At 53.1% G+C, this 26,328-nt stretch overlaps 1 protein-coding gene and 1 pseudogene across 1 annotated transcript; one reads left to right on the top strand and one right to left on the bottom strand.

Annotated features, from left to right (window-relative positions):
- LOC144612516 (WD repeat-containing protein 46-like) overlaps positions 1-12,340 on the top strand; it is a 17,450-nt pseudogene extending 5,110 nt beyond the window's left edge.
- Positions 12,341-12,402: 62 nt separating this feature from the next.
- LOC144612515 (zinc-binding protein A33-like) lies at positions 12,403-21,122 on the bottom strand. The gene is made up of 6 exons (XM_078432106.1): positions 20,703-21,122; positions 20,516-20,611; positions 18,774-19,007; positions 17,562-17,584; positions 16,493-16,611; positions 12,403-13,347 (listed from the first exon to the last, which is right to left on the bottom strand). Exons 1-6 carry the CDS (start codon positions 21,120-21,122, stop codon positions 12,731-12,733), a joined length of 1,509 nt encoding a protein of 502 aa, XP_078288232.1. The 3' UTR covers positions 12,403-12,730.
- Positions 21,123-26,328: the final 5,206 nt, after the last annotated feature.

Below are 26,328 nucleotides of genomic sequence, written 5' to 3'. Positions count from 1 at the left end.
TGTCTCACCTGGAAAGACTGTTTGGGTCCTTGGATGGAGTTGAGGGGGGAGGTAAAGGGACAGGTGTAGCATCTCGTGCGGTTGCAGGGGAAAGTGCCCGGGGTTGGGGTGGTTTGGGTAGGAAGGGACGAGTGGTCCAGGGAGTTATGGAGGGATTGGTCTCTGCGAACGCAGAGAGGGGAGGGGAAGGGAAGATATGCCCAGTGGTGGGGTCCCGTTGTAGGTGACAGAAACGTTGGTGGATGATATGTTGGATCCGCTGGCTGGTGTGGTGGAAGGTGAGAACGAGGGGAATCCTGTCCTTGTTGCGAGTGGGAGGAGGGGGAGCAAGAGCGGAGCTGCGGGATGTAGAAGAGACCCTAGTGAGAGCCTCATCTATAATGGAAGAGAGGAAGTCCCATTTCCTGAAGAATGAGGCCATCTCTGAAGCTCTATTGTGAAACACCTCATCCCGGGCGCAGATGCGGCATAGACGGAGGAATTGGGAGTAGGGGGTAAACTTTTTGCAGGGACCGGGTGGGAAGAAGTCTAGTCCAGATAGCTGTGCGAGTCAGTGGGTTTATAGTAAATGTCCGTCAATAGTCCTACCGCAAGTGCTGTCTGTGCGGAGTTTGCACGTTCTCCCCGTAACCCCGTCGGTTTTCCCCGGGTGCTCCGGTTTCCTCCACGCTCCAAAGATGTGCAGGTTTGCCGGTTAATACATTGGTAATAATTGTAAAAACATTTGTCCCTAGTGTGTAGGAAACTGTCAGTGGGCTTGAGTTGACATCACCCATTCCTTCTCTCCCGAGATGTTGCCTGTCCCGCTGAGTTACTCCACCATTTTGTGCCTATCTTCAAAAATCAATAACGTCCCTCCTGGTCAGAGATTTAACGTTCTGTGTGTGTGTGTCTCTCTCTCTCTCTCTCTCCCCCACCCCCACCCCATCCGTGTGTGTGTGTGCTCTGTGTCACCTGTCCATGATTCTCCCCATCTGTGTGTGTGTGTGTGTGTGTGTGCGTGTGCGTGCGCGCGCGTGTGTCCGTCCCTGTGTGTGTTTGTGTGTGTGCGTCCATGTGTGTGTGTGTGTGTGTGTGTGTTTTTGTATGTGTACGTGTATATGCGTGTGTGTGTGCGTTTGTGTGTTGTGCCCGTTTGTGTGTGCGTGCGTGTGCGCCTGTCTCTCCCCTGCCCGTTCTCCCCGCCCCCCCTTGTCTCCCTGTCTGTGCCCTGTGTCCGTGACCCCCTCTCTGCTCCCCCACTCCCACGTTCCCTCTGTCCATGCCGCCCCGTGTGTGCTGCGTGTCCCCTGCGTGTGCTCCGTTTCCCCATGTGTGTCTCATGTTCATGTGTCTCGCCCGTGTGCTCCATGCTCCCTGTGTACCCCCTCCTGTCCCGCTGCCCTCCCCCTTGTACCCCTCCCCCGTGTAGCCCCCCTTCCCCCCGTGTACCCCCTCCCCCCCGTGTGCCCCCTTCCCCCACGTGTAACCCCCCCCCCGTGTAACCCCCCCCGTGTGCCCCCTTCCCCCCGTGTGCCTCCTCCCCCCCGTGTACCCCCTCCCCCTGTGTTGGTGCAGAGTGCGCCGGGGTTCCTGCAGTACTTGGACATCTCGGTGGGCAAGGAGGTGGCTGCCATCTGCACCAAGGCCGGGCCGACTGGACGTCATGACCCACAACCCTCACAACGGCATCGTCCACCTGGGGCACCCGCAGGGTAAGGGGGAGGTGGGCACCGGTCACTCCGGAGAGTGGTCAGAGAGGGCACCGGTCACTCTGAACAGCGATCAGCACGGGCACCGGTCACTCTGAACAGCGACAGCATGGGCCAATGGTTACTGCAGGCACTGGGTCACTCCGGAGGGTGGTCACAGCGGGCATGCGTCACTCCGTACAGCGGTCAGCGTGGGCACCCTGGACAGTGGTCAGCGTGGGCCCGTGGTTAGTGCAGGCACCGGTCACTCTGGACTGTGGGCACCAGTAACTCCAGTGTGGGCAACACTCACTCCAGACAGTGGGCACCGGTCACTCCGGCCAGCGGTCAGTGGACACCGGTCACTCCGGACAGTGGGTACCGGTCACTCCGGCCAGCGGTCAGTGTGGACACTGGTCACTCCGGACAGTGGGGACCGGTCACTCCGGCCAGCGGTCAGTGTGGGCACAGGTCACTCCGGCCATCGGTCAGTGTGGACACTGGTCATTCTGGACAGTGGGCACCGGTCACTCCGGCCAGCGGTCAGTGTGGACACCGGTCATTCTGGACAGTGGGCACAGGTCACTCCGGCCAGCGGTCAGTGTGGAAACCGGTCATTCTGGACAGTGGGTACCGGTCACTCCGGCCAGCGGTTAGCGTGGGCACAGGTCACTCCGGCCAGCATTCAGTGTGGACACCGGTCATTCTGGACAGTAGGTACGGTCACTTCGGCCAGCGGTCAGCGTGGGCACAGGTCACTCTGGACAGTGGGTACCGGTCACTCCGGCCAGCGGTCAGTGTGGGCACCGGTCATTCTGGACAGTGGGTAGAGGTCATTCCAGCCAGCGGTCAGCGTGGGCACAAGTCACTCCGGCCAGCGGTCAGTGTGGACATCGGTCATTCTGGACAGTGGGTACCGGTCACTCCGGTCAGCGTGGGCACAGGTCACTCCGGACAGTGGGTACCGGTCACTCCGGCCAGCGGTCAGTGTGGACACCGGTCATTCTGGACAGTGGGTACCTGTCACTCCGGCCAGCGGTCAGCGTGGGCACAGGTCATTCCGGCCAGCGGTCAGTGTGGACACTGGTCATTCTGGACAGTGGGCACCGGTCACTCCGGCCAGCGGTCAGTGTGGACACAGGTCATTCTGGACCGTGGGCACCGGTCACTCCCGACAGTGGTCACTGATCACTCTGGCCAGCATGGGCACAGGTCACTCCGGCCAGCGGTCAGTGTGGACACCGGTCATTCTGGACAGTGGGCACCGGTCACTCCCGACAGTGGTCACTGATCACTCCGGGCAGCATGGGCACCGGTCACTCCGGCCAGAGGTCAGAGCGGGCACCGGTCACTCCCGACAGTGGTCACTGATCACTCCGGCCAGCGTGGGCACCGGTCACTCCAGCCATGTTCAGTGTGGACACTCCACCCCCCACCCGTAACCTCCACAAGCGTCCGCCCAAATGCCTCCCCCCCACTTTCCTCTCACCCTCACTGACCCCCGAATGTCACCCCTCTATCCCCTTCCCCCATTGCCTCTGCCCCACGACTTGTCCCACTCTCCTCTGTCCACCTCCACAGTGAATGGTCGGCCTCTGGGGAGTTTAGTTTAGTTTAGTTTAGAGATACAGCGCGGAAACAGGCCCTTTCGGCCCACCGGGTGGGTCCGCGCCGACCAGCGATCCCTGCACACTATCCTATACCCAGTGGGGACAACTTTTACATTTACCAAGGCAAATTAACCTACATACCTGCATGTCTTTGGAGTGTGGGAGGGAAACTGAAGATCTAGGAGAAAACCCACGCAGGTCACGGGGAGAAGGTACAAACTCCGTACAGAGAGCGGCCGTAGTCAGGATGGAACCCGGGTCTCCGGCTCTGCATTCGCTGTAAGGCGGCAACTCTACCTCTGCGCCTCCGTGCCGCCCTTTGATTTATAAAAAACGTTATTTTATTTTATTTATTAAATATACAAGAAACAAGGAGTGTTGTAGAACGTAGGGATCTAGGAGTACAGGTGCATGGTTCCTTGAAGGTCGAGTCGCAGATAGATAAGGTGGTCAAAAAGGCTTTCGGCACATTGGCCTTCATCAGTCAGAGTACTGAGTATAGAAATTGGGAGGTCATGTTGCAGTTGTATAAGACGTTGGTGAGACCGCATTTGTGTTCAGTTCGGGGCACCATGTTATAGGAAAGATATTGTCAAGCTTGAAAGGGTTCAGAAAGATTTACAAGGATTCACAACGAATGGCGGTGCTGGCTCGAAGGGCCGAATGGCCTCCTCCTGCACCTATTTTCTATGTTTCTATGATGTTGCCAGGACTAGAGGGTGTGAGCTATTGGGAGAGGTTGAGTAGGCTGGGTCTCCATTCCATGGAGCGCAGGATACAAACAGAAAATAGGGACAGGAGGAGGCCATTAGGCCCTTTGAGCCAGCACGAACATTCATTGTGATCATGGCTGATCCTCCACAATCATCAACCTGTGCTTGCCTTCTCCCCATATCCCTTGATTCCGCTAGCCCGAGAGGATGAGTGGTGATCTTGTAGAGGTGTATAAAATCACGAGAGGAATAGATTGGGTACATGCACAGAGTCTCTTGCCAGAGTAGGGGAATCAAGGGCCAGAAGACATAGGTCAAGGTGAAGGGGAAAAGATTTAATAGGAATCTGAGGGCTAACTTTTTTACACAGAGGGTGGTGGGTGTATGGAACAAGCTGCCAGAGAAGGTAGTTGAGGCTGGGACTATCCCATCGTTGAAGAAACAGTTAGACAGGTACATGGACGGAACAGGTTTGGAGGGATATGGACCAAGCGCAGGTAGGTGAGACTAGTGTAGCTGGACATGTTGGCCGGTATGGGCAAGTTGGGCCGAAGGGCCTGTTTCCACACTGTCACTCTATGAGCCTATGAACCCCTACTCCTCTCCCCCTCCGCTCAGTGACCCCCGACTCTCCCCTTCTCTCTCCCCGTTCCCACTCCCATGTGACCCTAGATTGCCCCCTCCTCTCCGATTCCCCACGCTTCCCGTCCCCTGCCCCCCCCCCCCCCCACGGTGTTGCCCGTTCACGGCGTTTAGTTTAGATTAGTTTGGAGATACAGCGCGGAAACAGGCCCTTCGGCCCACCGGGTCCACACCGGCCAGCGATCCCCGCGCACTATCACTATCCTACACACACTGGGGACAATCTTTACATTTACACCGAGCCAATTAACCTACAAACGCGCACGTCTTTTGAGCGTGGGAGGAAGCCGGAGCACCCGGTCACGGGGAGAACGTGCGAACTCCGTACAGACAGCGCCCGTCATTGGGATGGAACCCGGGTCTCTGGCTCTACCGCTGCACCACTGTGCTGAGCATCAGCCCCTCACGGTTACCCCCTCAGCTCCCTCCTCGTGCCCAGGTATGGTGACGCTGTGGGGTCCCAACGTGAAGGAGCCGCTGGTGAAGATGCTTTGCCACAAAGGGGGGGTCCGGGCCGTAGCTGTGGACAAGAGTGGCTTGTGAGTGGGGGAGGGAGGGGGAGGGGGAGGGGGGGGAGTGATACGACTTGGCCGATCATTGAAAATCTGAACCCCGTTCCTGCTTTCTCCCCGTATCCCTTGATTCCTTTCGCCTGAAGAGCTCAATCTAACTCCCTCTTGAAACATCCAGTGAATCGGCCTCCGCTGCCCTCTGTGGCAGAGAATCCCACAGTTTCACAACCGTCTGGGAGAAAAGGGGGGAAGGGAGGGTGGGGAAGGGGAGAGGGGGGACGGAGAGTAGAGGGGGAGAGGGTTGGGGAGGGAGGGGGGAAGTGGGAAGGGGAGAGTGCAGAGCGGGCAGGGGTTGAGGGGAGGGAGGGAGGGAGAGGAGAGTGGAGAGATGGGTGGTGGCCGGGACACAGTGGGGTGGGAGAGGAGTGGGGTTGGGTGGGAGATATGGCTCAGTGGCCCCAACTGCTCCCCTCCCACACCTCCCTCTCTGAATTCCCCTCTCCCCCACAGAACCCTCTCTCCTCCCCTCACTGACCCCTCTCCCTCACCGACTCCTCTCCCCCTCTCCCTCACTGACTGGAATTTAGAAGGATGAAAGGGGATCTTCATATCATATCATATCATATATATCCAGCCGGAAACAGCCTTTTCGGCCCTCCAAGTCCGTGCCGCCCAGTGATCCCCGCACATTAACATTATCCTACACCCACTAGGGACAATTTTTACATTTACCCAGCAATTAACCTACATACCTGTACGTCTTTGGAGTGTGGGAGGAAACCGAAGATCTCGGAGAAAACCGACGCAGGTCACGGGGAGAATGTACAAACTCCTTACAGTGCAGCACCCGTAGTCATGATCGAACCTGAGTCTCCGGCGCTGCATTCGCTGTAAAGCAGCAACTCTACCGCTGCGCTACCGTGCCGCCCTTATCTTATCGAAACGTATAAGATTATTAAGGGGTTGGACACGTTAGAGGCAGGAAACATGTTCCCAATGTTGGGGGAGTCCAGAACCAAGGGCCACAGTTTAAGAATAAGGGGTCGGCATTTAGAACGGGGATGAGGAAAAACTTTTTTCAGTCAGAGAGTTGTGAATCTGTGGAATTCTCTGCCTCAGAAGGCAGTGGAGGCCAATTCTCTGAATACATTCAAGAGAGAGCTGGATAGAGCTCTTAAGGATAGCGGAGTCAGGGGGTATGGGGAGAAGGCAGGAACGGGGTACTGATTGAGAATGTTCAGCCATGATCACAATGAATGGCGGTGCGTACAGGCTCGAAGGGCCGAATGGCCTCCTCCTGCACCTATTGTCTATTGACCTCCCTCTGTGTGCGTGTGTGTGTGGGGCAGGTACATGCCCACATCGGGCTTGGATCACAAGGTGAACATCTTTGACTTGCGGACCTACAAGCCCCTGCACTCCTACCTGCTGCCAGCAGGGGCCGCACACCTCACCTTCAGCCAGCGAGACCTGCTGGGGGTCGCCTGTGGGAACATCGTGCATGTAAGCTGCTCCTCACCTCTCTCACCCTCTCTCCTTCCTCTCTCTCCTTCCTCTCTCTCCTCCCCTCTCTCCTCCCTCTCGCTCTCCTCCCTCTCTCCCCTCCCTCTCTCTCCTCCCTCTCTCTCTTCCTACCTCTCTCTCCTCCTCTCTCTCCCTCTCTCTCCTCCTCTCTCTCCTCCTCTCTCTCCTCCCTCTCTCTCCTCCCGCTCTCTCTCCTCCCTCTCTCTCCTCCCTCTCTCTCCTCCCTCTCTCTCCTCCCTCTCTCTCCTCCCTCTCTCTCCCCTCCCTCTCTCTCCTCCCTCTCTCTCCTTCCTCTCTCTCCTCCCTCTCTCTCCTCCCTCTCTCTCCTCCCTCTCTCTCCTCCCTCTCTCTCCTCCCTCTCTCTCCCTCTCTCTCCACCCTCTCCCCTTCCTTCTCTCTCCTCCTCCCTCTCTCTCTCCTCCTCCTCTCACCCTCTCTCTCACCCTCTCCCTCTCTCCCTCACTCTCTCCCTCTCTCTCCCTCCGGCAGGTTTACAAAGACGTGCGCAGCGCGACGGTGCGGAGCCCGTACCTGACCCACGCTGTGCGTCAGGGCGTGCACGGGCTCCAGTTCTGCCCCTACGAGGATGTGCTGGGAGTGGGTCACGGGCTGGGCTTCACCAGCATGCTGGTGCCAGGTGAGTGGGCACAACAGTGGCACAGCGGGTAGAGCCGCTGCCTAGCAGCGCCAGGGACCCGGCTTCGATCCCCACTACGGGCGCTGTCTGTACGGTGTTTGTACGTTCTCCCCGTGACCTGCGTGGGTTTTCTCCGGGTGCACCGGTTTCCTCCACACTCTCAAAGACGTGCGGGTTTGTAGGTTAATTACCCAGATTACTCTTGGATGAGGGGTGATCTTATAGAGGTGTATAAAATCACGAGAGGAATAGATCGGGTAGCTGCACAGAGTCTTTTGCCCAGAGTAGGGGAATCGAGGACCAGAGGACGTAGGTTCAAGGTGAAGGGGAAATGATTTAATAGGAATCCGAGGGGTAACTATTTCACACAGAGGGTGGTGGGTGTGTGGAACAAGCTGCCGGAGGAGGTAGTTGAGGCTGGACTATCCCAACATTTAAGAAACAATTAGACAGTTACATGCGTAGGGCAGGTTTGGAGGGATATGGACCAAGCGCAGGCAGGTGGGACTAGTGTAGCTGGGTTTTGGCCGGTGTGGGCAAGTTGGGCCGAAGGGCTTGCATTCACACTGTGTCACTCTGAGACTATGACTGTAATTGGCTTTGGTAAAAATGTTAAACTGTCCCTGGTGTGTGTAGGATAGCTGGACACAAAAAGCTGGAGTAACTCAGCGGGACAGGCAGCATCTCTGGAGAGAAGGAATGGGTGACGTTTCGGGTCGAGACCCTCCTTCAGACTCAGGATAGGATAGTGTGCGGGATAGTGCCAGCGTGCGGGGATCGCTGGTCGGAGTAGACTCAGCGTGAGGCAGCTAATGTAGTTTAATGGTGTCAATATACAATGTTGTTTTACAAATTAAACCCGAAAGAAGAAACCGCACAATGGCGGCGCGGCGGCGCGGCGGTAGAGTTGCTGCCTCGCAGCCTCAGGGACCCGGGTTCCATCCTGACCACGGGCGCTGTCTGTACGGAGTTTGTATCTTCTCCCGTGCCCTGCGTGGATTGTCTCCGGAGCTCCAGTTTCCTCTCACACTACACAGACGACGTCCATGGGCGGCACGGTGCCAGAGACACGGATTCCCCCCTGACTCTGCCTGCAATCCGTGCGGAGTTTGCACGCTCTCCCTCCCCGTGATCGCCAGGCCCCGGTGCTCACTCCATTTTACGCTCTCGACGTTTGTCAGGCTTTGGAGATGCAGTGCGGAAACTGGCCCTTCCCCACCGCCCCCGCGCCGACCGGCGATCACCCCGCACACTAGACTAGTTTAGAGATACAGCGCGGAAACTGGCCCTTCCCCATCGCGCCCGCGCCGACCGGCGATCACCCCGCACACTAGTCTAGTTTAGAGATACAGCGCGGAAACTGGCTGGTCCGGGGAGGGGGGGACGGGTAGGGTGGGCCGGAGAGGGGAGGGCGGTGTGGGGTAGGGTGGTCCGGGGAGGGGGGTAGGGTGGTCTGGGGGGCCGGGTGGTCGAGGGAGGGGAGGGGTTCGGTATGGTGGTCCGTGGGGGAGGGGAGGGGTTGGGTAGGGAGGTCCGTGGGGGAGGGGAGGAGGGGAGGCGTTGGGTGGTTGGGGAGGGGATGGTAGGGTGGTCTGAGGGTAAGAGGGGGGTAGGGTGGTTGGGGAGGGGAGGAGGTAGATGGTCTGGGGGGAGGGGTAGGATGATCTGAGGGGGGGAGGGGAGAGTGGGTAGGGTGGTCCGGGGGGGATTAGGGTGGTTGGGGGAGGGGAGGGGTTGGGTAGGGTGATCGGGGGGTAGTATTAGGGTGGGGAGGAGGGAGGGGAGGGGGGAGGGGAGGGGTTGGGTAGGGTGGCCCAAGGGGTTAGAGTGGTTGGGGGAGGGGAGGAGGGGAGGGGTTGGGTAGGGTGGTCCGTGGGGGAGGTGAGGGGAGGTAGGGTGGTCTATGGGTAGGAGGGGAGTGGGGGGTAGGGTGGCCCGGGGGGGGGGGAGGGTGGTTGGGGGAGGGGTTGCGTAGGGTGTTCCGGGGTGGGAGTGACCGGTGCTCTCGCCCACTCCAGGGGCCGGAGAGGCAAACTTTGACGGGCTGGAGTGTACCCGTACCGCAGTAAGAAGCAGCGGCAGGATTGGGAGGTGAAGGCCCTGTTGGAGAAGGTGGGTGTGCGAGGGGGGGAGGCGGAGGGAAGGCAGTGAGATCACAGAGCAGAGCAGGGCGGTCACGGTGGGTGGGACAGGCGCAGGAGGTGGGGTGGAGGGTGGGTGAGGGGAAGTGGGTGACCTGGGGATGGATCGTGTGTGTCAGGGGGGGAGGGGGTGTGAAGAAAGGGGTTCACATTGCAACCGGTGGATGAGGTGCGGGGGGGAGTTTTCCTGTGTGTGGTGGGGGTCTGTGTGTGTGTGTCGGGTCTGTCTGTCTGTGTGTGTGTGGGGGGGGGGCTGTGTATGTGTGGGTGTGTGTGTGGGGGGGGGGGGTCTGTGTGTGTGTGTGTGGGGGGGGGTCTGTGTGTGGGGGGTTCTGTGGGCGAGGGGGAGAGTGTGGGGGGGGGTCCTGGGTGTGTTGGTGTTTGTAGTAAGGGTCTGTGTGTGTGGGGTTGGTCTGACTGTGTGTGTGTGGGGAGGGGGTTTCTGTGTGTGTGTGTGTGTGTTTGGGGGGGAGTTGCCCCCCACTGTGGGGGTGAGAGTGGAGTGGGGGGGGGTTCCACATGTGAGGGTGGGGGTCTCTCTGCGAGTCGCTGACCCTGCCTGTGTTACAGCTGCAGCCGGAGCTGATCTCACTGGAGCCGGAGCGCCTGGGGCAGGTCGACCCCCTCTCGCTGGAACAGAGGAACCGCGACAGGGTGCAGCGCCTGGTGAGTGTAGACCACCCCCCTCGAACCCCCGAACCCCCTACCTTCTATCTCCCCCCCCCCCAGGACCCTCTCCCGCTCCGACCCACTGCCCTGGGCAGAGGCAACGCGACATGGTGCAGCGCCCGGTGTTAGTCCCACCCCCCCCCGAAACCCTCTCCCCGTCCTCCTTCCCCTCACCTCTCATGACACCCCTGCCTCCCCCCCCACTGGGCTACGACCCCACGGACACGGACAAGTTTGAGCCCAGGCGGCGGATGAAGGGCCGCAGCTCCAGCGGGAACCTGGATCGCAGGAAGAAGCTGGTGGCCAGCGGCAACCGGAGGGTGAGGGGGGAGGGTGGGGGGTGACGGAGGGAGAAGGAGAGAGGGCATGTGGGGAGGGGAGAGGGTGAGGGGGAGGGAGGGAGGGAGTGGGGGGAGGGGTGGAGAGTGTGAGGGGGTAGAGAGTGAGGGAGGAGGATGGAGGGAGGGGGAGGGAGGGAGTGGGGAGGGGGGAAGGGAGAATGGGGATGGGTGGGGCAAACGGGGAGGGGTGAGGGTGATGGAGGAGAGAGGGAGAGGGGAGACAGACGTAGATGGGGCGGTGGTGGGGGTGCAGGGTAAGGGAGTGGGAGTGGGTGAGGGAGGGTGAGCGGAGAGAGAGGATGAGGAGGAGAGAGGGAGGGTTAGGGAGTGGGTGGGGCAAAGGGGGAGGGTGAGGGGTAAGGAGTGGGTGAGGGGTAAGGAGGTGGGTGAGGGGTAAGGAGTGGGTGAGGGGAAAGAGTGAGGGGAGGGAGGATGAGTGAGGGGAAGCAGGGGGAGTCAGAGGGGAGTGGAGGGTGAGAAGGGGAGGGGGATGTGAGGGGAGAGGGGGGTGAGCGGGGTGGAGTGAGTGGGGTATGTTGGGGAAGAGGGGGGTGAGCGGGGTGAGCTAGTGGGGTATGTTGGGGATGTGGTGAGGGGAGGGTGGTCACCGTGTCCCCCTCCCCCGGGGGTCTGGGGTTGCTGTCTAACGGGCCGCTCTGCCCACAGGACCGGGTGCGGAGGGTCGTGGAGAAGAAGGTGAAGGGGCAGAAGCAGCAGAAGATGGCGGCTCCCACCCCCTCCCTCCCTCCCTCAGTCCTCACCCGTTTCCACACGTAACCCCGTCCCCAGCTCCCGTCCTCCCCCCCACCCCCTGCCCTGTACCCGGGACCCCGGTCGCGTTCAGCTGCCCCACACCGGGGGCGGCGCAGCGGGTAGAGCTGCTGCCTCAAAGCGCCAGAGACCCGGGTTCCATCCCGACCTCGGGTGCTATCTTTACAGAGTTTGTACGTTCTCCCCGTGACCGCGTGGGGTTTCTCCGTGTGCTCCACCCCCCCCCCCCCCCCCACACACACCCCAGAGACGTGAGGATTAATCGGCCCTCTGTAAATGTCCCCCCTATTAGGAGAGGATGAGAGTGTGGGATAGCATAGAACGAGTGTGTGAACGGGTGATCGATGGTCGGCTTGGACACGATGGGCCGAAGGGCCTGTTTCCATGCTGTATCTCCAAACCTAAACCAGGGTCGGCACAGCGGCACAGCGGGTAGTGTTGCTGCCTCACAGCACCAAAGACCCAGGTTCAATCCTGACTACGGGTGCTGTCAGTACGGAGTGTGTACCTGTGACCGAGAGGGGTGTCTCCGGGTGCTCCGGTTTCCAACCTGCAGGTTTGCAGGTTAATTTGTTTCGGTAAAATTGCAAATTGTCCCTAGTACGTAGGATAGAATTATTGTACAGGGTGATCGCTGGTCGGCACGGACACGGTGGGCCGAAGGGCCTGTTTCTGTGCTGTGTCTCTACAACCAAATACTATAAACGAAACATAAAAAGACACAAGGACACAAACTGCTGGAGTAACTCAGCGGCTCAGGCACCAACTCCGGAGAACATGGATAACTGTGTTCTCCACAGATGCTGCCTGACCCGCTGAGTTACTCCAGTGCTCTGTGAAACGTCACCTATCCATGTTCCCCACAGATGCTGCCTGACCCGCTGAGTTACTCCAGCACTCTGTGAAACGTCACCTATCCATGTTCCCCACAGATGCTGCCTGACCCGCTGAGTTACTCCAGCACTGTGTGAAACGTCACCTATCCGCGTTCTCCACAGACGCTGCCCGACCCGCTGAGTTACTCTAGCACTCTGTTTGTCTTTTTCCTTTTGTAAACCCAGTATCCACGGATCCTCGCGTCTGCGGTTTGAAGAGATCTCTGTACCGTGACGCGGGGACGCGGAGAGAACTCAAACACGGGTTATTTTTTAAAGACTTTATTAAAGGTCAAGTTAAAGGTGAAGAGTTACAAACGTGAACGGAGCCACAGCGGGTGATGTGCGCGCCAGCGGGTCGCAGACTGGAGCCCGCGATGTTGTAACGAGTGTTGCATTTTGTGACGTCGAACAAGGGCGGGACCCACACGGTGAACGGTAGTCCTCTGGGGAGTGCTGTACAGCAGAGGGATCTAGGAGTTCAGGGGCATGGTTCCTTGAAGGTCGAGTCGCAGGTAGATAAGGCGGTCAAAAACGCTTTTGGCACATTGGCCTTCATCAGTCAGAGTATTGAGGATGGAAGTTGGGAGGTCATGTTGCAGTTTGGGGATTAAATGGAAGCCGTTCAGCGCCGACCTGTTGTCCACCGGGTTTCTGCCCCACAACCCCTGAGCCCCGCTCCTGACGCCGGTCCCGGGACCCGACCCTTTAACACACCCGGAGCGGAACTGGAGCAGATTCTCAGCCACAGGTTTACATCCCAAGTCTCGAAGAAAGGATAAAGTTTCTCCGTGAATTTATTCCCAGTGAAGGTGTGGAGATGGGACTTGGTGGCCGCGTCGTAAAATGAAACTGTCCCGGACTCGTAACTGAGATAAACTCCCACCCTCCCGGGGATGGGACGGGCGGGGAAAGGGGATCGAGGGGAGGTGACTGCATCAAACTCGTCATCCACCCGCCTGATGCTCCAGACTCCAGTCTCCGGGGTCAGTTTGTCCCCTCTCTTCCTCTCCACAGACTCTGCGGCGACTCCCAGACCCCAGCCCTCACTCCCCGCCACCTCCACCTCCCAGTAATGTCTCCCCGATGTGAACCCCTCCGTTCCCAGCACACATGGACTGTCTGTAAACCTCTTCCCGGTGCCAGGGAGAATCCTCAGGGTCAGGGTCCGTCTCACCCTCTTCCGATCCTCAGACACCTCGAGCAGCGGATGCGCTGTTTCCACGTCCAGGGTGACGGAGACTGGGGGGAGAAGCAGAGAATCAGAGAGTCCCCGGGGGGGAGACTCTGGCCCCTGCCCCTGTTTCTTTAAGTGGAGGGTGAGAGAGAGGGAGGGGTGGCTTGGACCATGGAAGGAAGCAGAGGTTGAATGATCGGGTGTTGTACAGAATGGGTGGAGACTTGTTGTTGTGGGGTCGTTGAAAGAGAGCGGATTCACGGGTGGATTTGATGGGTGTGTACAACTAACACACTGATCTCAAGTCAAGTCAAGTCAAGTCAAATTTGACTTGACTTGACTTGAGATCAGTGTGTTAGTTGTACACACCCATCAAATCCACCCGTGAATCCGCTCTCTTTCAACGACCCCACAACAACAAGTCTCCACCCATTCTGTCCAACACCCGATCATTCAACCTCTGCTTCCTTCCATGGTCCAAGCCACCCCTCCCTCTCTCTCACCCTCCACTTAAAGAAACAGGGGCAGAAATGTAAACCAATATATGAACTTCACTGAGGGACTTGACAATGTTCCGCGTGTAAGGGCTGGTCCAGAAAGCGAAGGCAGGTGGGATCCAAGGCGAGCTGGTGAAATGGATCCACAATTGACTTGGTGGTTGGAGGTAGACGGTAGCGGTAGAAGGATGATTTTTCTGCTTGGAGTTCTGTGGCTGGTGGTGTGTAGTAGAGATTGGCGCTGAAACCTTTGCTGTTCGTGTTATATGTCCATGGCTTGGATGTGAATGTGGGAGGTGTGATTAGTAAGTTTGGGGAGGAAGCAAAAATTGTGGATAGTGGGGAAGGTTGTCAAAGTCTGCAGCAGGATGCAGGGTAATTATCTAAACCTTATTCGCATGCAGGGATATCAAATCACGAGAGTGTAGGTTTATATTGAGAGCAAAGAATTTTAAAGTATATCTGAGATTTAGGTTTTACTGGAACAAGTGGGCACGTTGGGCCCCAAACCTCTCCTGCTTTGGTACAGCACCCTCTCCTCCCCCAATCTCCCTCTCCTCCCCTTCCCCCCTTCTCCCTCCCTCCCCCTACCTCACTCCCTCCCCCCTACCTCCCTAGGAGATAGATTTATACTTTAAAATGTGAATAACTTTAAATATATAACACCGATTTGATTGAAACTTCTTCCATTAGCACCAAAGGGGCGACGGTGAGCAGGGTGTGCTTAAAATCGCTATCGTGTACCGTTTTGGCTGTAAATCAGGAACAAACAAACAAACGAGTAGATTTACACTGAGAGTGGGTGATATCTCGAACATGGTGGAGTGAGATATCATCAATATATTGGAGGTACTTAAATAGGTGAGGTGCAGAAGAATGCCGATGGAATGTGGGCAAATCGATTAGTATAGCTGGGGAAAAGATGGTCATGGACACGATGGGCCGAAGGGCCAGACTCTGTAATGTACAACCATGGCTCTCAGCTCCAAGAGCACTGAATGACTGAGTCTCCACAGCCAGGGTCGTTCCCCAGTCTCTGCGTGCAGTAATGTCTCCTTATCTCTGTGCTACACGGTGCAGCCCACATTCTGAGAGAGTGCCCGCTCTCCAGACCCCTCTGACAGGGGAACCATCCTCCCTGCATCCAGCCCACTGAGCCCTGTAAGAACTCTGTGTTTCACTGAGATCTCCTCTAATACACCCAAACACTCGAGTACACAGGCCTGGTCTAGTCAATCTCACCCCGCACAGCAAACTCATTGTCCCAGGGACAAGTATTGTTAATCTTTGCTGCATTCCCTCTGTGTCAAGTCTGTCAATATATCGGTACACAGGAGGAAAGGAACACAAGAAAACAGGAGCAGGATTAGGATCCACTCCTCAGGCTTGCCCCTCCATTCAATGTGATCATGGCTGATCTAAGCTGTCACCAATTCCTCTTCTGTGTGAGTTCCTCATCATCTTATATTTTCGCTCTATCAAATATTTATTTGTAGCCAAATTGCACGTATCCAACATCTCAGCTTTTTACCACCAGCCTGGGCACAACCTGCCAGATATACACTGCCCTCCGAGAGATGCAACTTCTACAAACCGCATGGGAGGCCGCTCTGGAAGGTTGGATCTCATGGAATCCGTGGTGAACTAGCGGATGGAACACAACAGTACCTGAAGGTCGCAGACAGAGGATGTTGGTAGAGGGTTGATTTTCAGACTGGAAACAGAGCCCACTGTTGTTCCTTATGTATATACACGATTGTGTGTGTATGTAGGTCGCTAGGTTAGTCAGTTGCAGATGGAAGTAAAATTGGTGACATTGTGGAGAGTGAAGAATGTTACCTGAGAGTAAATGGGATCCCTGTGAACTTGGCCAATGGGCTCAGGAACGGCAGGTGGGATTTATTCAAGTGAAGGTGAGGCGATGCACTTTGCTGACAAACCAGGACAGGACATACACAGTAAACGGGGAGCTTTATAGAACGGAGAGATGTCGGGGTGCAGGTACACAGTGCCATGGAAGATGCAACGGTGACGGGCAGGGAGGTGTAGAATGTGTTTGTCGCTCATGTTTTCATTGGCCAGGATATTAAATACAGCAGTTGACACAATGAGGTTGTGTGTAAATTGGAGAGGGTGCAAAAGGATCTACGACAATTTCATCAGGTCTGAAGGGAGACGTTGGACAGGCAGGGATATTTGTCTTTGGAGCCCATCAGGGTGCTTTAAGAGTTGTGTATAAGATCTATATAAGGTGAATAGCCACAGTATTTTAGCGAAAGTTAGGAGAGTCTAAACCTCGAGTGCATCAGTTCAAGGTAAGAGTGGAAACAGTAAAAAGGAGTAGCTTTTCAGTCAATGCGTTGTGTAAGTATGGAACGAACTGACAGAGGAAATGTTGGAGGGAGGTACAATGACGACCATTTACAGACAGTTTGGTGGATACGTGGATAAGAAAGACTTGGAAGAATATGTGTCAGACTCAGGCAAGTGGGACAAGCTCGGTTGGGCAACTTGGTTGGCATGGACGTGTCGAGTCAAAAGGCCTGTTTCTGTGTGACACAACTCTCTGACTTTGTGATGCTTTTCTGCAGCTATGTTTGGTGGTAGATCAAATCTTCAATTTCCCTTCAGTCCAAAATACCATTAATGCTTGCATCTACGCATTATTTAAAGATGTCAGAAACAAGAACAATGGAAAAGGTATAAGCTTTACCTTGCTTGATGGCATCAGATGCTTCTGCCAATACCGTGTTGTACAAAAAAGGAGTTTCAAACTTTTCAAGCAGCAAGTGACCATCTACCACCGACTGTGGTTTGGCTTCAACACCAACTCTGCAAATATTTAACAGCTGGTTATAAACTGGACGTTATAAATATATTGGGCTGTTCAACAAAACAATAGACATTACACAATATGTGCAGCAGGAGGCCATTCGGCCCTTCGAGCCAGAACCTCCATTCAATGTGATAATGGCTGATCATTCTCAATCAGTACCCCTTTCCTGCCTTCTCCCCATAACCCCTGACTCCACTCTCCTTAAGAGCTCTATCTAGCTCTCACTTGAATGCATCCAGAGAACTGGCCTCCACTGCCTTCTGAGGCAGAGAATTCCACAGATTTACAACTCTCTGGCTGAAAAAGATTTCCCTCACCTCCGTTCTAAATGGCCTACCCATATTCTTAAAATGTGGCCCCTAGTTCTGGACTCCCCCAACATTGGGAACATGTTTCCTGCCTCTAATGTGTCCAACCCCTTAATAATCTTATATGTTTCAATAAGATCCCCTCTCATCCTTCTAAATTCCAGTGTATACAAGCCTAGTCGCTCTACTCTTTCAACATATGACAGCCACAAGCTCATCCACTTTATTTTTTATACTTCGCGCATTTAAATACAACACTTTACCTTCGGTATTCACCTCCCCCCTCACACCTGTTACAATTTGCCCTGACCTTGCTCTCTTATCCCATCTAGAACTCCCCTTCCCATTTATTCAAGAGTCCTTTACAGTTTCTCATGTATTCGCTTCCCCTTTAACTCCATCTTCATATTCCCAATTTGTCAACCCCTCCCCCTCACTACTCAGTTTAAAGCCACACATGCAGCACCAGCAAACCTACCAGCCAGAATGTTGGTCCCCCTGCTGTTAAGGTGCAATGTTACAATGAGGTGCAATGTTACAATGAGGTGCAATGTTACAATGTTACAATGAGGTGCAATGTTACAATGAGGTGCAATGTTACAATAAGGTGCATTGTTTCCGTCAAGAGCATGTCCTACCTTCGCTTGCGACCAGCTTCCTCCTGAAAGAAATAAAACACAAATCTCAATTGACTGAGATGGACCGTCCTGTTCCCGACAGCGGGAATTTGTCCACATTTCCACAACCCTCTGATAATTCCCATTCCCCAACTTTTATCACCGCTGTCATGCAGATAGAAAACGGACATTACCATTGAGACGTAGAACGAAGGGGGAAAGCATAAGGAATGTTCATGAGAATGACGCCATAACTGAGAGGATGGAACTCAATGCAAAGACTGGGCAGGTTGTGGGAGTTTATCTGGGCAAGATGTCAGGAATGATGAGATAAGATTTAAGTTTATCGGTGGATTTAAATGGGTGAGGATGAAATAATATCTCTAATCGATGGGAGAGCAAAAATCAAAGCTGAAATGTAACGTGGTCTTCAATAAATACTGAAAGGAATGCAGTCATGAGAACATGGACCTCACTTGCATTGGAGGGACTCAAGCCAACAGCAGAGATAATTTAAGGGCAAGTGGGATAATCACGTGAGCACTCCTGGAATTCGGGGTATTGTTACTGATTGCAGTGAGTAGATGGGAGGGATTTTGAATGGAGCAGAAATCTTGACTGGATAGAATGGGCTGAATGGCCTGTCTATGATGTAGAATGGGAAGTCATTCTATGGTGAACAAAGGTGGGTAAAACAAACAGAGCAAATTCCCCCAAGGTGACCGCCCACTGCTGATGGGAACCGGATGTAGATGATCAATTGCTGTGTGCGCCACGTTCCAGATTTAAATGTTAATCCCACACTGTGGTCATGGCTGATTTAGCCCAGGACTGAACTCCTCCGCTTTGTCCCATTCCCTTTGATTTCAGTTCCCTGAACTTTCAAAAATGTATCTTCCTCTAGTATAAATACCTCCAGCAGGTTAAACCTCTCAGAGTCTCTTGGTTGGAGAGTCCCAGAGATTTACTGCCGTCTGTCCATTCAGCGATCAGATATAGGGTCACCCATCGTAGTTCTAAACTCCACAAACACCTCTCTACATTCCGGCGAGGCAGTCCTGAGATCCCAGATTATGCGGGAGACAATTTAGTTTGGGAACAACAACAGCTGGAACAGAAAGACCATTTACCCAGTTCTCAATTACTGGTAAAGGCAGCATTTATTTCTGAAATGTCACCACCATTGTGTGACTGTGCCCTTTCACTTCGCCAGAGTGTAGTGTCACCCCTCACCTTCAGAAACACCACATTGTCCTTTTGATCCATCTGTTGCTGCAACTTAAAGAGTTTCTCCTGAATAGATTTTAAATTCTCTTCGATCTCCCCAAGATTTTTCTTCATTCTTTTCAGAATCCTCTTCTCTTCCTCCCGGATATCTGCCAGTACCCACTGCTCTTTCTCAGTGAGAATCTGGTGCAGTTCAGCAAACTGGGATGTGATCTTGGACTGAAGGTTGTGTGACTGTTCCTGTGAAATGAAAGGTGAAGATCAATATTTCATGTCACTGATTATGGTTCCTCGCATCTTTACTGGTGACATTTGGCCTGTGCATTTTTATTTGCTTTGGCAATTCAATAGTTTTTCTAAATGCTTCTAAAATATCGTGAGGGTAATCTTACAACCCATCAATCCTCTACCCCTAATGCAATTCCCAGCTGCCTATTCCTTCTCACGTGTCCATTAATTCCCATTTATCCATCCAACACCCCCTAGTTGGGTGCCGCAAGGCTCATTGCTGGGACCGCAGTTATTTACAATATATATTAACGATTTAGACGAGGGAATTAAATGTAATATCTCCAAGTTTGCAGATGCCACAAAGCTGGGCGGCAGTGTGAGCTACAAGGAGGATGTTGTGAGGCTGCAGGGTGAGTTGGATAGGTTGGGTGAGTGGGCAGATGCATGGCAGATGCAGTAAAATATGAATAAATGTGACGTTATGCACTTTTGTGGCAAGAACAAGAAGGCAGATTATTAGATTGGGTGTCCTTGTTCATCAGTCACTTAAAGTTAGGATGCAGGTACATCAGGCAGTGAAAATAAGCATGCAGGTAGAGCAGGCAGTGAAGAAACCTAATGGCATGTTGGCCTTCATTGTGAGAGGATTTGGGTTTTGGAGCAAGGAGGTCCTACTGCAGTTGTGCAGGATCCTGTTGAGACCACACCTGGAATATTGTGTGCAGTTTTGGTCTCCTAAATTAAGGAAGGACATTCTTGCTATTGATGGAGTGCAGTGTAGGTTCATCAGGTTAATTACCGGGATGGCAGGACTGACACATAATGAATTGGTCGACTGGGCTTGTATTCACTGGAATTTCGAAGGATGAGCGGGAATCTTATAGAAACATGTAAAATTCTTAAGGGATTGGAGAGGTTAGATGTGGGAAATTTTTTCCTGATGTTGGGGGAGTCCAGAACCAGGGGTTATAGTTAAAGAATAAGGGGTAGGTCATGATCATATTGAATGGTGGTGTTGGCTCGAAGGGCCAAATGGCCTACTCCTGCACCTATTTTCTATATTCTGTTTAGGACTGATATAATAATAATATATTCCTTTATTCGTCCCACACAGGTGAAATTTACAATGAGATGAGGAAATTTTTTTCACCCAAAGAGTTGTGAATCTATGGAATTCTCTGCCCCGGAAAGCAGTGGAGGCCAATACCCTGGATGTTTTCCAGCGTTAGATGTAGCTATTTGGGCTCACGGAATCAAGGAATATGGGGAAAAAGCAGAAACGGGGTAATGAATTTGGATGATCAGCCATGATCATACTAAATGTCGGTGCTGGCTTGAAGGGCCGAATGGCCTACTCCTGCACCTATTGTCTCTGCAGCGCCCGAGGCCAGGATCGAACCCGGTCCCCAGAACTGGGAGACAGCAGCACTATTTGTGTCACTACGCTGCCCTGTTATTACACGCATCACAGGGATCAAACCTGCACAAGATCAGGAAATCGAAACTTAAAGCCTCACCAGAACTCCAGAAATCTTCTCTTTCTGTTGCTGCTCCATTTGCTGGATCCCTGATTTATCTTTTGTGAGAGACTGGATGGAAGATTTCACCTGATCCTGGAATTGTGTTTGGGAATCAGAAAATTAAATGGTTGAACAGTAAAAATGGAATTAAACAATGATGCGATTAAAATCGGTTTGCTTTTACCTTGTGGTTTTCAACAGCTTCTTTAACCGCCATGAAGCTGTGAGACTTGTGTTCCCGCCCAGCTGCACAAACCACACAGATCAGCTTCTTATCATTTTCACAAAACAGCTTCAGTTCTTCCTGATGTTCCTCGCAGTGAGGTTTACTTTCCTTCTCTGGAATTATTTCCCGATTCAGGCTCAGTGTTCCAGCTTTCTCAGCCAGTCTAACTAAGGCCCGATTCACCCTGAGGGTGCGGTCTGTTAACTCCTCTCTACATTCCGGGCAGGAGTTTCTCCCCTCCCTGTCCAAACTCTGTGTGATACAGGAGCGGCAGAAGTTGTGCCCGCACTCCAGTGTAACCGGATCGGTGAAGAATTCCAGGCACATGGGACAAACTGCCTCCTCGGTCCAACTCTCGACCTGGTCTTTCGCAGCCATTGTAACTCCGCCACTTCCTGGTTCAAAACGCGTTCCCTTTGGCGCAGCTGCTGAATCCTTGCAGTATCGGTGCACGGCTGAGGGGAGGCGGAGCTCAGCCCCGTCAATCACAGCCCTGACCAGTAAGTGGATGCTATTTGATACAAGCTGCCTGTACATTTCATTCCCTTAAACTAAATACATCAGTGTTTCCCATCGTGAATTGTTCATTATATTAGGCTGCACAATGATATTATATCTACAACAAACACTGTTATTTCATTTAACAGTCTCATGTGCAAACTTGAATTCAACTCAATGAGCCAATTATACTCTATTGTCACATGAACCAAGGGACAGTGAAATGCTTTGCTTTTGCTTGCAATCCGGTAAAATACAGACCTCCCCCAGGCAGTAAAGAGAGAGTCGCCACGTTTCTGGGGCCGACAAAGTTGCGGGATGTTTATGGAACTGTCTCTATTTCGCCGCAGCGGCGAACCAGGTCCCGCCGCACGAGGCAGCAGGCGCCCCCGCGCCGCCCCCCTTCCCTCTCGGCTCTGATTTTTGCACAGTGGGGGCAAATTTCAAGGGTCATGTTTTATCACACAGGGTGGTGGGTGCCTGGAACGTGCTGCTGGAGTGGTGGCATTGCATAGTTTGATCTGGGCTGAAGGGACTGATCTAGTTCTTTGTGGCCATCAACTAAACCGACAGGTTCATTACAGCTCCCATTCCCAGCTCCTCCCCCACAGCCATTAGGTTCTTGGACCGACCTGCAGTGCCCGCGTTTGGCCCATATCCCTCCAAACCTGCCCTATCCATGTATCTGTCCAACTACTTCGTAAACGTTGTGATAGTCTCTGCCCAACTACCTCCTCCAGTAGCTCGTTCCATATACCCACCACCCATATTGTGTTACCCCTCAGGTTCTTATTAAATCTTTCCACCCTCACCTTAAACTTATGTCCTCTGGTTCTCGATTCCTCTACTCTTGACAAGAGACTGTACATCTTCCCGATCTGTTCCTCTCGTTGTTTTTTAGTCCTCTCTAAGGTCATCCCTCGTCCTCCTGCGCACCAAGGTAGAGAGTTCCAGCCTGCTCAACCTCTCCTGAAAGCTCGGGCCCTTGAGCCCTGACAACATCCTCGTAAAACCTCTTTCCCTCTGATTATGCGCACTCATTATTGCAATAACAGGACGTTGCATTGTCGATAAACCGCCGTTCGTCACAGATGGGGATGTTTAGAATTGCACAACGCTCAGGTTTGTTGACTTCCCATCAGCGTCTGAAGCAATTGAAGCCTGATTGGGACAGGCACTCCACGAGCACGCGCAGTGGAGGACAAGCCCATGTCAGCATCAAACACGCTGAAGTGGAAATGGCGAAGGGCATCAGGCTCCTTGGCGTAAATATCATCAACGATCTATGGCGGACCAACCACACTGCAGACACAGCCAAGACGCCGCACCGACACCTGTACTTCATCAGTGGACTGAAGCAATTCGGCATGTCGCCAAACATGTGGTCAGGACAAGACAGTCTGAGCTATAGGCAGAGATTGAGTAGGTTGGGACTCTATTCCTTGGAGTGCAGGAGGATGAAGGTTAACCTTATAGAGCTGTATAAGGTCATGAGAGGAATAGATTGGGTGAACAGAGTCTCTTGCCCAGAGTAGGTGATTCGAGGACCGGACGACTTAGGTTTAAGGTGAAGGGGAAAAGATTTAATAAGAACCTGAGCGGTAACTTTTTGGCACAATGAGTGGTGGATTTGTGGAACAAACTGCCAGAGAATGTGGTTGGGGCAGGGACTTGTGGAACAGCATCCCTCTCCCCATCAGAACTGCCCCCTCCATCGACTCCTTTAAGTCCAGGCTCAAAATCTATTTCTACTCCCTAGCGTTTGAGGCTCATTGAGGAGGCGCTGTGAAATGTTTGAGTGCTACTGTATATTTCATTTTTTCCCCCATTGGAACCTAATCAGATGTACAGCACTTTGGTCAACGTGGGTTGTTTTAAATGTGCTATACAAATAAAATTGACTTGACTTGACTTGACTTGACTATCCCATCATTTAAGGAGCTGTTAGACAGGTACATGGATGGGCCAGGTTTGGAGGGATATGGACCAAAAGCTGGGACTAGTGTAGCTGGAACATGTTGGCTGCTGTCTCACTCTTTCATTCTATTACTCTGGCAAACCTCCAAGATTCACCATAAAATGCGCACTGTCTGTTTGCGTCACAGCTTGGTTTGGGAAAAGAGCGCAAGAAATTTCAGAGAATTGTGGATGAGGCCCAGACCAGACTCAGTCTGCACTTATTTCTGTCTCGGAGAAGCAGACAACATAATCAAATACGTCCCACCCCGGCCATTCCCGTCTTTCCCTGCTCTTGTTGGGCAGAAGGTACAGAACCTTGGAAGGGCGCACTGCCAGTCTCAGGAGCAGCCTCCTCCCCTCTGTTATCGGGCTTCTGAACGGTCTTTCCATCAGCTAGTCATTAGGTGTTGAAGAGTCTGTTCTTGTGCTGCACTGGTCTGTGTCTTGTTTTCTCTGTTGCGTGGTAGTTGAACATTATTTTTCTGATGAGAGAGAAGTTTACAGTGGACCTTACTTTACTTTAGACATACAGCATGGAAACAGGCCCATCGATCACCAATTCACTCCTTTTCTATAGAGATGCTGTCAGACCCGTTGAATTCCTGCAGGTTTTTGTGTCTGTCATCAATTCACACTTATTCTCTGTTGTCCCATTTTCCCATCTACTCCCCACACACTTGGGGCTTTTACACAAGGCCAATAAACATACAAACCGGCATGTCCTTTGATTGTGGGAGGAAACCAGAACACCCGGAGGAAATCCACGAGGCCACAAGGAGAACGTGCAAACTTAGAACAGTCAGCAGCTGAGGTCAGGATCGAACCCGGGTCCCTGGCCTTGAGGCAGCGGCTCTTCCCGCTGCTCCACAATACCTCAGAAATATTAAGCCTTCTCTTTCCAAATACCCCATATTGCCGCCAAGGCTTTCTGTTTTTCTCTTGGCAGTTTATGGGCAGACTCACATTCCAATCGCCCATTGAACTGGAAAAACTAAAATAAAAACCCAGCTGCTGAAAATCCAAAATGAAGACGTACAGTAAGATGCAAGAAATACTCAGAAGGTTGATTAGCGTTTGTAGAGAAAGAAACGGAATTAATGACTCAGGTTGAACACCATTCGTCATCAGTATTTGATTTGGAATGTAAGGTCTGTTTCACCTTGCTGTTGCTGCCTGACCTGCTGAGTATTTGGGGCAATTTTTGCTTCTATTGCACATTTTAAAGCCTGAACGTTTTAAGCCATGCATTTGGTTTGGGCTTCGGGTGTGGTAACAGGTGACAAAAGTCACTTATTAAACCAGATTCCCGCTGTTTCTGCAATTGTCAAAGTGAATTCTCAAAGTTACGGCTGGTCTGTGGTTGCACCGCGTGGCGTTGCTGCCATCTAGTGGCAGAACCAAGATGTGCAAACAGTCCTGTTCCCGATTAACAGAACACGGTTTGGTGCAGAGATACAGCACGGCAACAGGCCTTTCGGCCCCCCGAAGATAGACACAAAAAGCTGGAGTAGGTCAGCGAGTCAGGCAGCATCTCTGGTGAACAGGATTAGGAGACGTTTCGGGTCGAGACCCTTCTTCTGATTGGGAAAGTGAAACGAGATATATCGAGAGTGGTACAAAGATTTTCAACAAATGAAAGAAAGATACGTGAACGAATAATGATGATAAAAGAAGCAGGCCATTGTTGGCTGTGAGCTCGGTGAAAACGAGTTACAGGCAATGAAACTCACCAGGACCAGAGTGAAACTAGTACAACGACCAGGGTGGGGGAGGAACTGAATTCACGACCACCATCAATCACCCGTTCACACCAGTTCTATGTTATCCCACTTTCTCATCCACTCTCTATTGCTCTATACACCAGGGGCGACTTCACAGGGGCCAACTAACCTACAAACCCGCACGTCTTTGGGATGTGGGAGAAAAGCGGAGCAACTAGAGGAAACAGAGATTAGCTTGGCATTGTACTGTTCCACGTTCTATGTGGGCCGAAGAGCCTGTTCTAGTTTTACATGGCCATCAACACCGAGAGACCCATTGTATCTCCCACTCCCAACATTCAGCTTTATTCTTCTGCCTTCCAGTAATTTCCAATTTCATTCCTCTCTCCTATTTACACCTCCCGAGTCAGACCTTTACCGCCCTCTTCCGCACGACATCAACACCAATTCATTCACTCTGATATAACGGACCTGTAGCTCTTGGAAATCTTCCTTCAGACCAAACAAGGGTCCCGACCCTGAAGCGTGATCTGTCCATTTCCATCCACAGATGCTGCCTGGCCCGCTGAGTTCCTCCAGCACTTTGTTGATTTTTTCCCCGCACCCCCATTATATTTCAACAGATTTCTTGTATCTACCATTTCCAATATTCACTTTGCCTTCTCTCACTTCAGGGAATTTCCGATGTCATTCCCCCCTCCTGTCTCCACCTGCCCCCCCCCCACATACTCGCCGTTACGCCGCTGTTGAAGTCCACACCAACACCGCTGGTGCCGCGTTGTGACTCGGGGCGAGTTTATGACCCGCCGCCCGCGGCTGTTGCTGAACCCGCGGAACCCGCGGGAAGGGAAATTGTTTCAATCTTTATATTTTCACAAAAGTGTTTCTGTTCCGATGACGGACGCGGTTAACGCGTTAAAATGAACGAATCGACAGCTTTGATTCCACTTGCTGTTTATTTCACTCTTGCCACATTTACATCCCCCCTGGTTTTATTTCCGCGCTCACTGGGGTTTTTTACGACGCGGAATTTGGGTATTAAATGGGAGCCGTACAGCGCCGACCTGTTGTCCACCGGGTTTCTGCCCCACAGCCCCTGAGCCCCGCTCCTGACGCCGGTCCCGGGATCCGACCCTTTTACACACCCGGAGCGGAACCGGAGCAGATTCTCAGCCAGTTTCCATCCCAAGGCCCGAAGAAAGGATAAAGTTTCTCCGTGAATTTATTCCCAGTGAAGGTGTGGAGATGGGACTCGGTGCCCGCGTCGTAAAATGAAACTGTCCCGGACTCGTAACTGAGATAAACTCCCACCTTCCCGGGGATGGGACGGGCGGGGAGACAGGATAGAGGGGAGGTGACTGCATCAAACTGGTCACCCACCTGCCAGATCCTCCAGACTCCAGTCT

Source organism: Rhinoraja longicauda, unplaced genomic scaffold (assembly GCF_053455715.1).
Source record: "Rhinoraja longicauda isolate Sanriku21f unplaced genomic scaffold, sRhiLon1.1 Scf000054, whole genome shotgun sequence".
NCBI classification, from domain to species: Eukaryota; Metazoa; Chordata; class Chondrichthyes; order Rajiformes; family Arhynchobatidae; genus Rhinoraja; species Rhinoraja longicauda.
Note: the sequence above shows the minus strand (reverse complement) of the source record. Positions and strands in the feature narration are given on the sequence as shown.

Excerpts from the sequence above, each read along its gene's own strand:
- LOC144612515 (XM_078432106.1), bottom strand. The coding sequence starts at position 21,122 with ATGGCTGCGAAAGACCAGGTCGAGAGTTGGACCGAGGAGGCAGTTTGT. Across the intron at positions 17,585-18,773 it reads ACAATGTGGTGTTTCTGAAG|GAGGAAGCTGGTCGCAAGCG; the intron begins GTGAGGGGTGAC and ends TATTTCTTTCAG. Across the intron at positions 16,612-17,561 it reads GAAGCTGGTCGCAAGCGAAG|AGTTGGTGTTGAAGCCAAAC; the intron begins GTAGGACATGCT and ends AAATATTTGCAG.